This window comes from Triticum urartu, chromosome 4 (assembly GCF_003073215.2).
Source record: "Triticum urartu cultivar G1812 chromosome 4, Tu2.1, whole genome shotgun sequence".
NCBI classification, from domain to species: domain Eukaryota; kingdom Viridiplantae; phylum Streptophyta; class Magnoliopsida; order Poales; family Poaceae; genus Triticum; species Triticum urartu.
In genome coordinates this window covers 412,889,609-412,903,045 of record NC_053025.1, presented here as the reverse complement: position 1 = coordinate 412,903,045, position 13,437 = coordinate 412,889,609, and the positions used below count along the sequence as shown (strand labels likewise).

The 13,437-nt window shown below is 49.4% G+C and overlaps 1 protein-coding gene across 2 annotated transcripts; it reads left to right on the top strand.

Moving 5' to 3' along the window:
• Window positions 1-9,016: 9,016 nt before the first annotated feature.
• On the top strand, window positions 9,017-12,730 carry LOC125551821 (serine/threonine-protein kinase AtPK2/AtPK19-like). 2 transcript variants are annotated; one of them, XM_048715188.1, is made up of 7 exons: window positions 9,017-9,174; window positions 10,092-11,080; window positions 11,183-11,265; window positions 11,350-11,470; window positions 11,557-11,730; window positions 11,839-11,946; window positions 12,239-12,730. In XM_048715188.1, the coding sequence occupies exons 2-7, from the start codon at window positions 10,421-10,423 to the stop codon at window positions 12,536-12,538; spliced, it is 1,446 nt and encodes a 481-aa protein (XP_048571145.1). In that variant the 5' UTR covers window positions 9,017-9,174; window positions 10,092-10,420; the 3' UTR covers window positions 12,539-12,730. The 2 variants fall into 2 exon arrangements, with proteins under 2 accessions (XP_048571145.1, XP_048571146.1); XM_048715189.1 differs by lacking the exon at window positions 9,017-9,174 and adding an exon at window positions 9,326-9,482.
• Window positions 12,731-13,437: the final 707 nt, after the last annotated feature.

The following is a 13,437-nucleotide window of genomic DNA, read 5'->3' as shown; positions in this document are numbered from 1 at the left end:
CAGTTTTGTTGCCTTGGGTGAGGTTGCGGAACTCACGCTTCTTCCGGTCCATAACTCCCTGAGGGATGAAGCGAGCACGGAAGGCAGCTTGGAAGTCTGGCCAGGTGATGATTGTTCCAGCTGGCAGAGTACGCCTGTGGCTATCCCACCATTGAGCTGCGGGTCCTTTCAGGAAGAAGGAAGCAAAGGTGACATAGCTGGCAGGGGCTACATCAGCAGACTCCATCTCATAGGTGATGTCACGGAGCCAGTCATCAGCATCCAGAGGCTGAGTTGAGCTGCGGTACACAGTTGGGTTCAGGCGCATGAAATCCTGCAGAGTTACTAGGGTTGACTGCTGGTTCATATTGGGGCGAGGAAACTGAGCCATCATATTCTCCATGAACTGGCGATTCATCTCAAGCTGTTGGATCATACCAGTCATGTACTCAGGCGGTGGTGGGGCGTTGCCACCACGACCACGACCACCTGGTCTAACCATCCTGCTAATATATAACAGGGGTAGTTCAGTATTGAGAAATGTGCAAAGACGAGAATCATTCATGATGAAACATGCACAACAAAAGCAGCATGATAGATACTACATAGTAGTCGGCATATCTTACAAAAGAGATCATGCATGGAGTTCGTTACACAGAGTTTGGTACATAGACTAAGACATCATAGGCGGCACGCAGGCTCGCGGCGAATGCATCTAACACTAACAAGCAAGTCTACATCAGTCCCACGCGGTACTGCGGAGGTAGCTGTAGCCTGAAAGCTGGTAGTGTGGCATCGGGTACACCACGTCGGCAACCTGGGGTCCGCGGGTACTCTGGTGCAGAACCTGACGCTGAAGTGGCAGAAGAGGACCAAGTGCGGGAGAGTAGCCTCCCACCTCTGGCCAACCGACACCCTGGGGCATCACGGTCCTGGCTGGGTAGATAGCAGAACGCGACAGCTCCCCAGATCCGACGAAGGGGTGCATCATCGTCAGAGCACGGTAGAGGTGCTGACGAGTGGTGTACAACTCGTGGCGAAGAGCTCGGTTAGCTCGGTCCAGCCCATCAGCATGCAGAACCAGGTTCTGATGGTAGAAGGGCTCTCGGTAACAGTGGAGTAGGCAGCAGTGTAGTAACCCTCCGCACCAACATCGGATGCGATAGCAATGTGCCTGAAGGGGGAGGTGTCCAACTCCCGGTACTCCCTACGAAGGCGTGTCAGAGCAGCATAGGCAGCATCGTGAACTGCCATATCGATGGTCACACCAACACCATAAGCGGTGTGCAGCACAACAGCGGAGTCATACTCCCGAGAGTAGAGGTGGACGATGGCACGGTACTGCTCCTGGTTGAAGTCCTGATACTCCTCATAGACGGTGTACTCAGGGTGCCAGCGATAACCCAGATAGGTCATCATCTCAACTAACACAGCAGGTGATCCTGAGGCACCAATGGTCGTCGTGTGACGCACGACCTGCCTCGTGGGTTCCATCTGAAAACAAAGATGTTTTCACAGGAGTCAAATGACAATGTGGATAATGTTCAAATACTACTCTAAAGAATAACTAGGGCTTATCCAACTTTGGGGTGAATGTCGTAACGGGATCCTAGTGTCAGAGTTGGTAAATTCGTTTAACCCAAGTAGAAGAGAGTTCAGAGTCCCAGAGTAAAGGTCGAGGAGTAAAAGATCCTAGTATCACCCGATGGCGACGTGGGCCCGTAAGGCACACAGCCAAGTTAGTAAAAGTTTTTGCAATGTCTAGACTCGACTTCGGCCAAGGAGTGTGGAAGGGGGGTTCCTACAGGCAGTCGGCTCTGATACCAACTTGTGACGCCCCCGATTTAATCGTACACTAATCATACACGCAAACGGGTACGATCAAGATCAGGGACTCACGGGACGATATCACAACACAACTCTACAAATAAAATAAGTCATACAAGCATCATATTACAAGCCAGGGGCCTCGAGGGCTCGAATACAAGAGCTCGATCATAGACGAGTCAGCGGAAGCAACAATATCTGAGTACAGACATAAGTTAAACAAGTTTGCCTTAAGAAGGCTAGCACAAACTGGGATACAGATCGAAAGAGGTGCAGGCCTCCTGCCTGGGATCCTCCTAACTACTCCTGGTCGTCGTCAGCGGGCAGCACGTAGTAGTAGGCACCTCCGGTGTAGTAGGAGTCGTCGTCGATGGTGGCGTCTGGCTCCTGGGCTCCAACATCTGGTTGCGACAACCAGGTAGAAGGGATAGGGGAAAAGAGGGAGAAAGCAACCGTGAGTACTCATCCAAAGTACTCGCAAGCAAGGAGCTACACTACATATGCATGGGCAAATGGGTAAAGGGCCATATCGGTGGACTGAACTGCAGGAAGCCAGAATAAGAGGGGGGATAGCTAATCCTTTCGAAGACTACGCTTCTGGCAGCCTCCGTCTTGCAGCATGTAGAAGAGAGTAGACTGAAGACCTCCAAGTAGCATCGCATAGCATAACCCTAACCGATGATCCTCCCCTCGTCGCCCTGTGAGAGAGCGACCACCGGTTGTATCTGGCACTTGGAAGGGTGTGTTTTATTAAGTATCCGGTTCTAGTTGTCATAAGGTCAAGGTACAACTCCAAATCGTCCTGTTACCGAAGATCACGGCTATTCGAATAGATTAATTCTTCCCTGCAGGGGTGCACCACATACCCCAACACGCTCGATCCCATTTGGCCGGACACACTTTCCTGGGTCATGCCCGGCCTCGGAAGATCAACACGTCGCAGCCCCACCTAGACCAACAGAGAGGTCAGCACGCCGGTCTAAACCTATGCGCTCAGGGGTCTGGGCCCATCGCCCTTAGCACACCTGCACGTTGCGTACGCGGCCGGAAGCAGACCTAGCCTAGTGGCGTTCCAGTCCAATCCGGCGCGCGCCACTCAGTCGCTGACGTCACAAAAGCTTCGACTGATACCACGACGCCGGGATACCCATAACTACTCCCGCGTAGATGGTTAGTGCGTATAGACCAAATGGCCAGACTCAGATTAAATACCCAGAACTCGTTAAGCGTGTTAAGTATCCGCGAACGTCGACCAGGGCCAGGCCCACCTCTCTCCTAGGTGGTCGGAACCTGCCCTGTCGCTCCGCCTCAAAGATCCACTCGCGGGTGCTCCTCAAGCCGACCCGTCTTTAGTCACCACATGTATCCTGTATAAAGTATATAGTATATACCCGTGATCACCTCCCGAGTGATCACGGCCCGATAATATAGCATGGCAGACGGACAAGAATGTAGGGCCACAGATGATAAACTGGCATCCTATACTAAGCATTAGGATTGCAGGTAAAGGTAACAACAGTAGTAGCAAGGACAGGCTATGCATCAGTATAGGATTAACGGGAAGCAGTAACATGCTACACTACTCTAATGCAAGCAGTATAGAGAAGAGTAGGCGATATCTGGTGATCAAAGGGGGGCTTGCCTGGTTGCTCTAGCAAGAGAGAGGGATCGTCAACTCCGTAGTCGTACTGGGTAGCAGCGGCGTCGGTCTCGGCGTCTAGCGAGAGAAGAGGGGGAAGAAACAATAAATATTTAAGCAAACAGATGCATAGCGATGCCTGACATGACAAGTAGCGATGCTAGGGGTGCCCTATCGCGGTATGAGGTGATACCGGTGAAGGGGGGAAACATCCGGGAAAGTATCCCCGGTGTTTCGCGTTTTCGGACAAATGAACCGGAGGTGAAATGTTGCAGGTTCACTATGCTAGGGACGCGTGGCGGGCGAACGGGTTGCGTATCCGAATTCGTCTCGTCGTTCTGAGCAACTTTCATGTACAAAGTTTTTCCATCTGAGCTACGGTTTATTTTCTATTAATTTTAAAAGATTTAAATCATTTTTAGAATTAACAGAATTAATTTAGTTAGAAAATGCAATTATGACATCAGCATGATGTCAGGGTGATGTCAGCAGTCAGCTAGTCAGTTGACCTAGTCAAATTGATAGGTGGGTCCAGTGGGACCCACATGTCATTGTCTGTTATCTAATTAACCAGGTTAATTAGTTTAGTTAATCAGATTAGTTATGTTAATTAATCAAGGTTAATTAGGTGAATCTAGTTAATTAGGTTAATCTAATTAGGATTAATTAAGTTAGTTAATTAATTAATTAATTAATATTTTTAATTTCATTTAGTTTTAATTAATTATTATTTTTAATTTTAATTAATTTTTTTTATAATTGTTCTGGGCGCTGGGGCCCGCGTGTAAGTGGCTCAGGGCCTTGCGGGCACACGGGCGCGGGTGGGCGCCGGGACCCGACTGGGTACCCGAGCGGGGGCAAGCCGGCGTGGCCATCTCCGGCGATGGCTGGAATGGTGGGTGGGCTCGGCAGAGGCGCTGCTTCGAGTGGAGCAGCGGCTGCGGGCAAGGGACGGCGCCGGCGTGGCCGCGGTGGCAGCAGGAGGCGCCGCCGGAGTGGAGCCGCGCGGACGGGCTGGCGTGAGGGGCGAGGCCACGGTAGCTACAGCAGTGGGGGGGGCGTGGGCGCGCGGGCCGTGGCCGGCGGGAATAGCGGCACGGGGCGCAGGGAGGAGGCTCGCGGGGCGTGCGTGGGGTGGAAGGGCTCGACCCGGCGAGCGGTGGGCAGCGGCAGCAGAGCAGAAGCGGGGGCGGCGCGAGCAAGGTCGCGGTGGGCAGCGGCAGCAGCGCTGCGGCGCGCGGCGAGCACGAGGCCACGGCACGGGGCGGCGAGCGGCCCGGAGCGTGAGCTCCGGCACGCTGGCGCAGCCGAGCTGCGCGGCCGGCGAACGGAGAGAGAGGAGGGGCGCAGCGACAGGGAAAGGAGGAGGGCGGAGGCCGTGGCCTCACCGGGCTTGGTAGGGTCAAAGCAGCGGGCTCGGGGAAGGTTGGGGAGGCGACGGGGACGAGCGTGCGTAGGGAGGGCAGTCCGGCGGGGGGAGGGTGAAGCAGTCCGGCGGCGGGGGGGGTCCGGGCGCCGGCGTCGGCGTGTGGGGGCGAGGGGATCGGGAGTTCCCGATCCAGATCCAGGGGGAGTGGTGCGAGTGGGGTGGGGTGAGTTAGGGTTTCTGAGGTGTGGGGGTTAAGGGAGTGTGGGGGGGGGGGCGGCTGGGCCGTGGGGTGGGCTGGCCCGTTCGGGCGGCTGAGGCTAGCTGGGCCACTTGGCCCAGTGAGAGGGGGCTTGCTTTGTCCCCCCTTTTTTTGTTTTTATCTATTTGCACTTCTGCTTTTAAACCTTTTAAACTATTTAGACATTTTATAAAAATGGGTTTGCTGCCCCATAATTACCTGTGTAATAATTAGCAACCACCGAACATTTTCGTTTCAATTTTTGAAAACTTTTATTGCCGACATTAATTTTAAATTTTAAATTTGAATTCGACGCGGTTTGAACTAATGGGCGTTTAGCAACAGTAATCGGGATGACATGGCATGATTAGCGTGGGATTACTGTAGCAAGATTATCCGGGCGTTACAGTTGCGGCGGTGGAATTAGGGTTTTGGCTCCGTATCTGATCGTTTGGGGGTACGTAGGTATATATAGGAGGAAGGAGTACGTCGGTGGAGCAACAGGGGGCCCACGAGGGTGGAGGGCGTGCCTGGGGAGGGGGGGTAGGCGCGCCCCCTACCTCGTGGCCTCCTCTTTTGTTTCTTGACGTAGGGTCCAAGTCCCCTGGATCATGTTCGGTAAGAAAATCACGTCCCCGAAGGTTTCATTCCGTTTGGACTCCGTTTGATATTCCTTTTCTTCGAAACCTTGAAATAGGCAAAAACAACAATTCTGGGTTGGGCCTTCGGTTAATAGGTTAGTCCCAAAAATAATATAAAAGTGGATAATAAAGCCCAATAATGTCCAAAACAGTAGATAATAGCATGGAGCAATCAAAAATTATAGATACGTTGGAGACGTATCAACCTAAAGCGCTCCTGCTCAGGTTCCGCCTTGAGACGGCGACACTTTGTCCCGGAAGTCTTCTCTTGTTTTTTTCTAGGTCAAAACCCTTCATATAGGAGAAGATGGGAGCCAGAGGCCTGCCAGGGCCCCACAAGGCATTAGGGCATGCCTGGGGGTGGTTGCACCCTATTGCCTTATGGGCAACTGGTGGGCCCCCTCGGGTACTTCTTTGCTCCGGTATTTTTTATATATTCCATACAAATTCTCCGTAAAATTTCAGGTCATTTGGAGTTCTGCAGAATAGGTATCCCTGATGTAGCTTTTTCAGGTCCATAATTCCAGCTGCTGACGATCTTCCTCTTCATATAAATCGTACAAATTAAGAGATAAAAGGCATTAAAATTGCATCACAAAGTGTTATATTCATCGAAAACATGATGCAAAATGGACGTATCAGCCGCCGCGCCACTGGCCCTCGCCATAGGCCGGCGCCCCAGACGAGCGGCCGACCCGCGTCAGCCGTGGTTCTCGTGCGGAGGGGAGAAGAAGGCCCCCCCGCCGTCGCCCTTGCTGGTTGGCCTTTGCCCGGTGGCACTGCTGGGCGGCGACGAGGGAGGAGGTTGAATGGTGGAGGAGAGGGGAGGCGGCGGGCTAGCCCCCCCCCCCCCCCCCCCCGGGGGGGGGGGGGGGGGGGGGGGGGGGGGGGGGGGGGGGGGGGGGGGGGGGGGGGGGCCCCCCCCCCCCCCCCCCGGGCGTTCGCGGGAGCGCTGCGGGAGGGATGGAGGGAGGAAGCAAGTTCATACAAATTGAAATTGCAATACATTACTTGGTGTTTATTTCACACTTGCAATTGAGTTTCCCTATGAATCTCATATACTCAAGAACCAGTGCAATTGTAGCATAGAAATATAAACATTAATTATGAACGTGTAAATAAATAAATAAAATTATTATTGCCTCTAAGACATATTTTCAACAGTGCAGTGATTTGTAATCCACACGCTAATTTTGTTGCAACGTGTACTTTCATTTCCCGATGCTTCTAATGCATCGTTGATGGGAGCATATGCTACGAGGGAGGGCCTTTCGTTGGTAGCGCCGATGAGAATATGGGATATCATCATAGTATTATTGTGGAGTATGATTCTACTGGAGTAGTAGAAGCGTGTATGGGATGGTCTACATGGTGGTCTGAAGGTGCGACATTGTGTGTTGATTGTGTGGACTTGGTTTGGACATAGGAGATGTCCAATTCATGCACCGTTGAGGTGGTAAAACATTGTTACGAGAATGATATTTCATGTAATTGGGTAGATAATTCTCTCTCTGTTATTTTCGAGCTTCTCATGAACGACATCATGTGTTAATCAATAAAAGGATGTGGCTAGGTCTCAGTCGACTAAGACTTAACCAAGTCTCAGTCAAGTAACATGATATATAAGTAAGAAAAAAAACTAAAAAAAAGTTGCACGAATCTCCACACAAGATCGAACAAATATAGCATCGACTGAGACATAACTAAGTCTCAGTCGACCGAGGCTTAGCAAAACTGTCAATAAAATACGAAAATGTTAACGCCCACACGTGTGGGCGTTGACCATCTCGACCACACGCATCCATCACCGTACAATACTATATGCACGAATCTTGACACAATCTGGCTGATTTTCTGTGGCACGTAGGACAAGGCGTGTGTGTGGTGTGTGACATAGTTCGCCCACACATCCGTTTTACCACACGGAGAAGCCGATGTGTGGGCGTTTAGCAGTTCACCCACACACCAATTTTCAGTCACGCACAAGGGCTAGTGTGTGGGCATGTGCCATCTCGCCCACACGCCCGTCTCCTCTCCCACATGTAAGCTGCTAGTTGCCATGTGTTTTTGCAGCGCACATGGCAACTGCCTCTAGTGTGCTTTATAAGCAGGTGACAACTCTCTTTTTTTATTCGAGTTGCCATGTTTTTTTGCAGGGTACACGACAACTGCCTAATGTGCATGTAAGCAGATGGCAACTGTCTTTTACCGAGTTGCCATGTGTTTTTGCATGGTACATGGCAACTGCCCCAACGTGCACGTACATGCCAACTGCCCTAACGTGCACGTAAGCAGATGACAACTCTTCCTTTTTACATGGCAACTGCCCTAGTGTGCTTGTGAGCACATGACAACTCTCTCAACTGTCTAGTGTTAGTATGTGGCAACTCCTAAAGTTATGAAATCATGGCAACTACATTAGATCAGACCATACATGGCAACTGCAGTTGAGCAACCATGGTAACTGCAGTTGTCCGACATGGCAACCGTAGTTCAGCGACATGGCAACTGCAGATAAATGAACATGGACGAGGGTCTGGACCATGGCAACTGCGGACGCGTGGTAGGCGTCACGCGTCGCGTGCGGGACCAGAAGGGTACGAGGCCTGACATACGGGCGTGTGGGCGTTATCAACTTCGCCCACACGCACGCGTGTGAGAGGGTTCAGAAGAGAAAAAAAGATATGTGTGGGCATTAGTTGTTTTGCCCACACGTAGGTGTGTGGGCTGGTTGCTATACATGCCACACGAGGCGTGTGGCACAACTACCTGATATACCACACGTGTGACAGTTATCGGGACCCATAAAATAAGTCATGATGGCATTCTTTTAAAAAAAAATAGAGATAAGACACATGGTAAGCAATTCAAAGTTTCAAACTAATCAAAAAGAGATAAGACGTCATCCGCAAAAAGAAAAAAGAGATAAGGCGTGTGGTTCAGAGAACAAACCGATCCATAAAAACAAGATTCTTTACACAACCTCTCTAACACGCTCCCTTTGGCTTGACCCGCAGAAAAAAAACAAAAACGAAAAACTTTGGCTTGGCTTACAGTAATGCACACGGCAGAGCTCTATCTCTCTCTATCCCTTTCGCAGGAGGGAAACCAAACCAAAAACTAGAAGCAACCTTGGCGCCAAACCAAGATAACCCCTCGCGTTTTGCGCGAGGACAGAGCGGATTGACAACCACCAGCCTCTCCCTTCCCCCCGTGACCATGACAGTGGGCCCCAGGTGGCCCAACTGGCGGCCCATCTCGGCGGCGCAGCATATTCGCCAGAAGCCAACCCGCATCGCGAGCCCCCCTCGATCCCGTTACGGAGTCCACCAATGTGAGCCCGCCACGCGTCCCCTTACGGTTACCGGAGCCCCGCACACCACGCCCCTATTCTATAATAGGAGCCCCCTCGCCGCCCCGCCGCAGGGGATCGCCGTGCACACGCCGCCGCTTCCAGCCGCCCCCCTCACCCTCCGCAAAGGTTCGTCGCCGTGGTCTCTCCAGCCCTCCTCTCCTCCGTTTCCTTCTATTTTCTCCTCGCCGGGACGTTCGTCCGTCTCGAGCACGCGTCTTTTTTCGATTATTTCGGGTGCAGTTAAGGTTTTGCGATTGCTCTTCGGACCGGTGAGCGCTGCGGGTTTCGCGGCGCCCAATTGCGTTGGTGCCTGGGCGCGGATTCGTGGGTCCGTTAGATCTGCACAGGATTCCGTTCTTTGGATCTGTGGCGCTCATAGGGGGCAGGGGCTAGTGGTCGATTTGGGGATTTAGCTGATGCCTTGAACTCCCATGGTAATTGTGTCCTTCTGAGTGTAAATTCGGTGCGTATATTATGTTAAAAAAGTATGGCTTTGTAGGGTTAATTTAGGTGTTAGCTGCGAGAGGTGTGGATACGCAGTAAATTTGTGAGCTCTCCAATAAGTTTGCTTCCCGTTCTTTTTTTGTCTGGGTTTATTTTGACATGCGTCCCCATTCTTGGCAGATAGGAATGCCAATTTTAGTCAGGCTTCGTGTTTGGATAGGCACTAGATCGGGCATAGGATGGACGTTTCATCAATCGGGGTTATTTCGAGGTAGAGACGTATCCTGGTTGGGTGGGTCTCATGACTTTTGGGGCTAAATTTGGAATGCTGTTGTTCCTCTGATTGGAAAACCCTTTTTTCTAACTAAGGTAGCAAATTACTTTTAGAACACGCTTTAACTGTCTTTACGTTTAGTCTCTGCTGAAGATAACACGGTGCCCTACCGATTCAGTTTGCAGATCAGCACATGGTTTTATACTCTGATGAATAATCCCAATGTTCTTCTTAATAGGCATGCTAGTATGATGTTCTTCTTAGTACAAGCTTCCTTATTTGTGAAATTGTTGAATTAACTATAATAATATCCTTCTGCGTGCAGCCCATAGACAAGTTGATCTCATGTATTCAGGAAGAACAGTGGCATCCAGAGTTTCCTGTTCGTCGGGAAACAACGGAAGCTTCCCACCCTGCCTTCACCCGGGATTCCTTGGATTTCCTGTTGTCTCCGTGAACTTCCACTTGTTCAAGGCCATTGTTCGCAGCCCTGCATCTTCTGTTGTCTTGGGTATTTGTGGAAGGAGCCTCCCTTAGACAGAGCTGCCCCATAAGGTGTTCATTCTATATTTCTGAGAATTGGTAGTGGGAAGCCGTGCAGCTACCGCTAGCTTTCATCAAGATTCTCAAAGTGTTGAATCTTGGTTCCTGAAGATGGTTTCCTCTGAGATACCTTCAGTTACAACAACCCATACACAACGCCCCAAGCTCTTTACAGGGATGATACTTCTGCCAAAAGGGCCTCCAGATGTTGTCCTTCCTGAAAATGTTGAGTTTGATTTTAACGATGTTTTTGGTGCTACGGCGGTCCAGACCCCCACAGAAGTAAGCATTCTCACTCCAGGCAGCCCTGCACCTTTGGCCGAGTCGAATGAGGAGGTTTACAATGACCCTGTAGTCATTACCAAGCGATCTCATTCTCTTGTTGGCCCAACTTCACTTGTTAGCCAATCCTTGCCACTTAGTAAGCTTACTCTACATGAGTCCGAGAGCTCATTAGATCTGCTAGAGTGTCTTTCTAAAGAAAAGAAAAGTGGCCAGGGGAGTCTTAGTGATGAAGAGCTCAATGATACAACAAAGGAGAATGAGGCTGTTGGACTCGATGACTTTGAACTCTTGAAGCTTGTTGGCCAAGGGGCATTTGGCAAAGTCTATCAGGTGAGAAGGAAGTGTACTTCAGATATCTATGCAATGAAAGTCATGAGGAAAGACAAGATTTTGGAGAAGAACCATGCTGAGTACATGAAAGCAGAGAGAGATATACTGACAAAAGTTGATCATCCTTTTGTGGTGCAGCTGCGGTACTCCTTTCAGGTAGGCCGTGCACCATTTCTGTGTGTGCACTGTTTTTTTCAAGCTATATTTTATCTGTAGTGTTTTGCATCTGCCAGTGCTAAAACCAAAACTTACTTGCAGACTAAGTACCGACTTTATCTAGTCTTGGACTTTGTAAATGGGGGCCATCTCTTCTTTCAGCTTTACCAACAAGGCTTGTTTAGGTAATTTAATTTAATTCTGCAGTCTTCCCTTTACACCTATCCAGATGTGACAACCTTTTTATCAAGCTTCTACGTATGTGGTAGGGAGGAGCTTGCACGCATCTATACTGCTGAAATTGTATCTGCTGTAGCCCACCTTCATGCCAATGGGATTATGCATAGAGATCTGAAGCCTGAGAACATCTTATTGGACGCTCATGGCCATGTAAGGATCCTTCATATGTCACTTTTTCTGTCTATATGTTATGATCGCCAGAGGGGAAATTTCTTGACGTGTGTCTTCCATTGTAGGCCATGCTAACTGATTTTGGCCTGGCAAAGGAGTTTGATGAGAACACTAGGTCAAATTCAATGTGCGGCACTGTGGAGTATATGGCCCCAGAAATTGTTCAGGGCAGAGGTCATGATAAAGCTGCAGACTGGTGGAGTGTGGGGATCCTTCTTTTCGAAATGCTTACGGGCAAGGTTGGTTGTTTGAGGGGAAATCTTCTGATTAGAAATATCTGCATTTCAGATGAATTATCCGCCTGATATATTTTTCTTTGCACATTCTTATTTTTCTATATGTTGCAGCCCCCATTTTTTGGTGGAAACAGGGACAAGATTCAGCAGAAGATAGTGAAGGAGAAGATGAAGCTTCCGACGTATTTGTCTAGTGAGGTTCACTCTCTGCTGAAAGGGGTAAGTTCGCTGCGTTCACCTTGACCTTGCGCAATCGACCTTTGCTTGTTTTCAATGTCAACCCAGTTTGAGTTTGTGATCAAACTAAAATATGGTAATCAAACTAAAAATATGGTAAGATAAGTTGCCTTGGTCCTAGATAAATAAAATCGCACCTTATTGCTTGTAGTGAACCCTGATCCCTGGATGTCTCTTGTCGGACATATGACTGATGCCTTGTTAGTTGGAAGTTAAATCTGGATGCCTTGGTGCTAATTTGGCCTTACTATCTCAACACGGTTTTTTTTTTCAGTTACTGCACAAAGAAGCTGGCAGGCGACTTGGAAGTGGACCGGGCGGCAGTGACGAAATAAAGAACCACAAGTGGTTCAAGGCAGTGAACTGGAAGAAACTAGAGGCTCGACAGATCAAGCCAAGCTTCTGCCCAAATGTTGCTGGGCAGACCTGCATTGCAAACTTTGACGAGTGCTGGACGAGTATGCCGGTGCTGGACTCTCCCGTGGCCAGCCCTGTTGCTGCAGATAGCAACTTCGTGGGGTTCAGTTACGTGCGGCCGGAGCCATTCCTTCAAAAGCCGAGTCCTCTAGGCTAAAGACTACTTTATAATTGTGGTATCTAAGAAATCCAGTATCTTATCTTTGCTCAAGACTGTAAGATGAACCTGCTGTTGTGCTTGTTTTAGACTTCATTTGTCTATCACCCAAGAGGGGGCTTGGGACTTGGCAATGACTTTGTGGCAATTCGTTTGTTTCTTTTACTCTTTAGTTGCATCTTAATTACTTTCCATCAATCTCGCTGAGAATGTGCATGAACACTGTTTGTTATTCAAGTTTTCTGCCTGGCAGAAGTTCATGGAAGAAGAGTGGTGGCTGTTCTGCAACCGGATGTAAACCTGCTGTTGTGCTTGTTTTATACTTCATTTGTCTATCACCCAAGAGGGGGCTTGGGACTTGGCAATGACTTTGTGGCAATCTGTTTGTTTCTTTTACTTCCTCTGTCCCAGAATATAAGAATGTTTTTGACACTATGCTAGTGTTAGAAACGTTCTTATATTTTGGGACGGAGGGAGTACTCTTTAGTTGCATCTTAATTACTAAATCAATCTCACTGAGAATGTGCATGAACACTGTTTGTTATTCAAGTTTTCTGCCTGGCAGAAGTTCATGGAAGAAGAGCGGTGGCTGTTCTACAACCATGGTGCGATGCTGAAGCCTTATGATAGGATGGCTAATCTGAAGGCCGGAGCCTGGAGACGTGTTAGCCCGACTAGTTTGAGATTTGGAAAACTCGAGAAGGTAATGGTGGATAGATTTGTATCCTTAACATATAGTGAAACAATGGCACTCCTACAGCACACGATCCAAAACGATAGGTTCAATCAGTTCTTGGCAATAACCACAGCTGCTTACCTGCAAAAAGGAAAAACACCCGTTGAATAAAAAATATTAAACTGAAGGCCCATTGCAATCTTCTATGGTGTACGTCATGTGA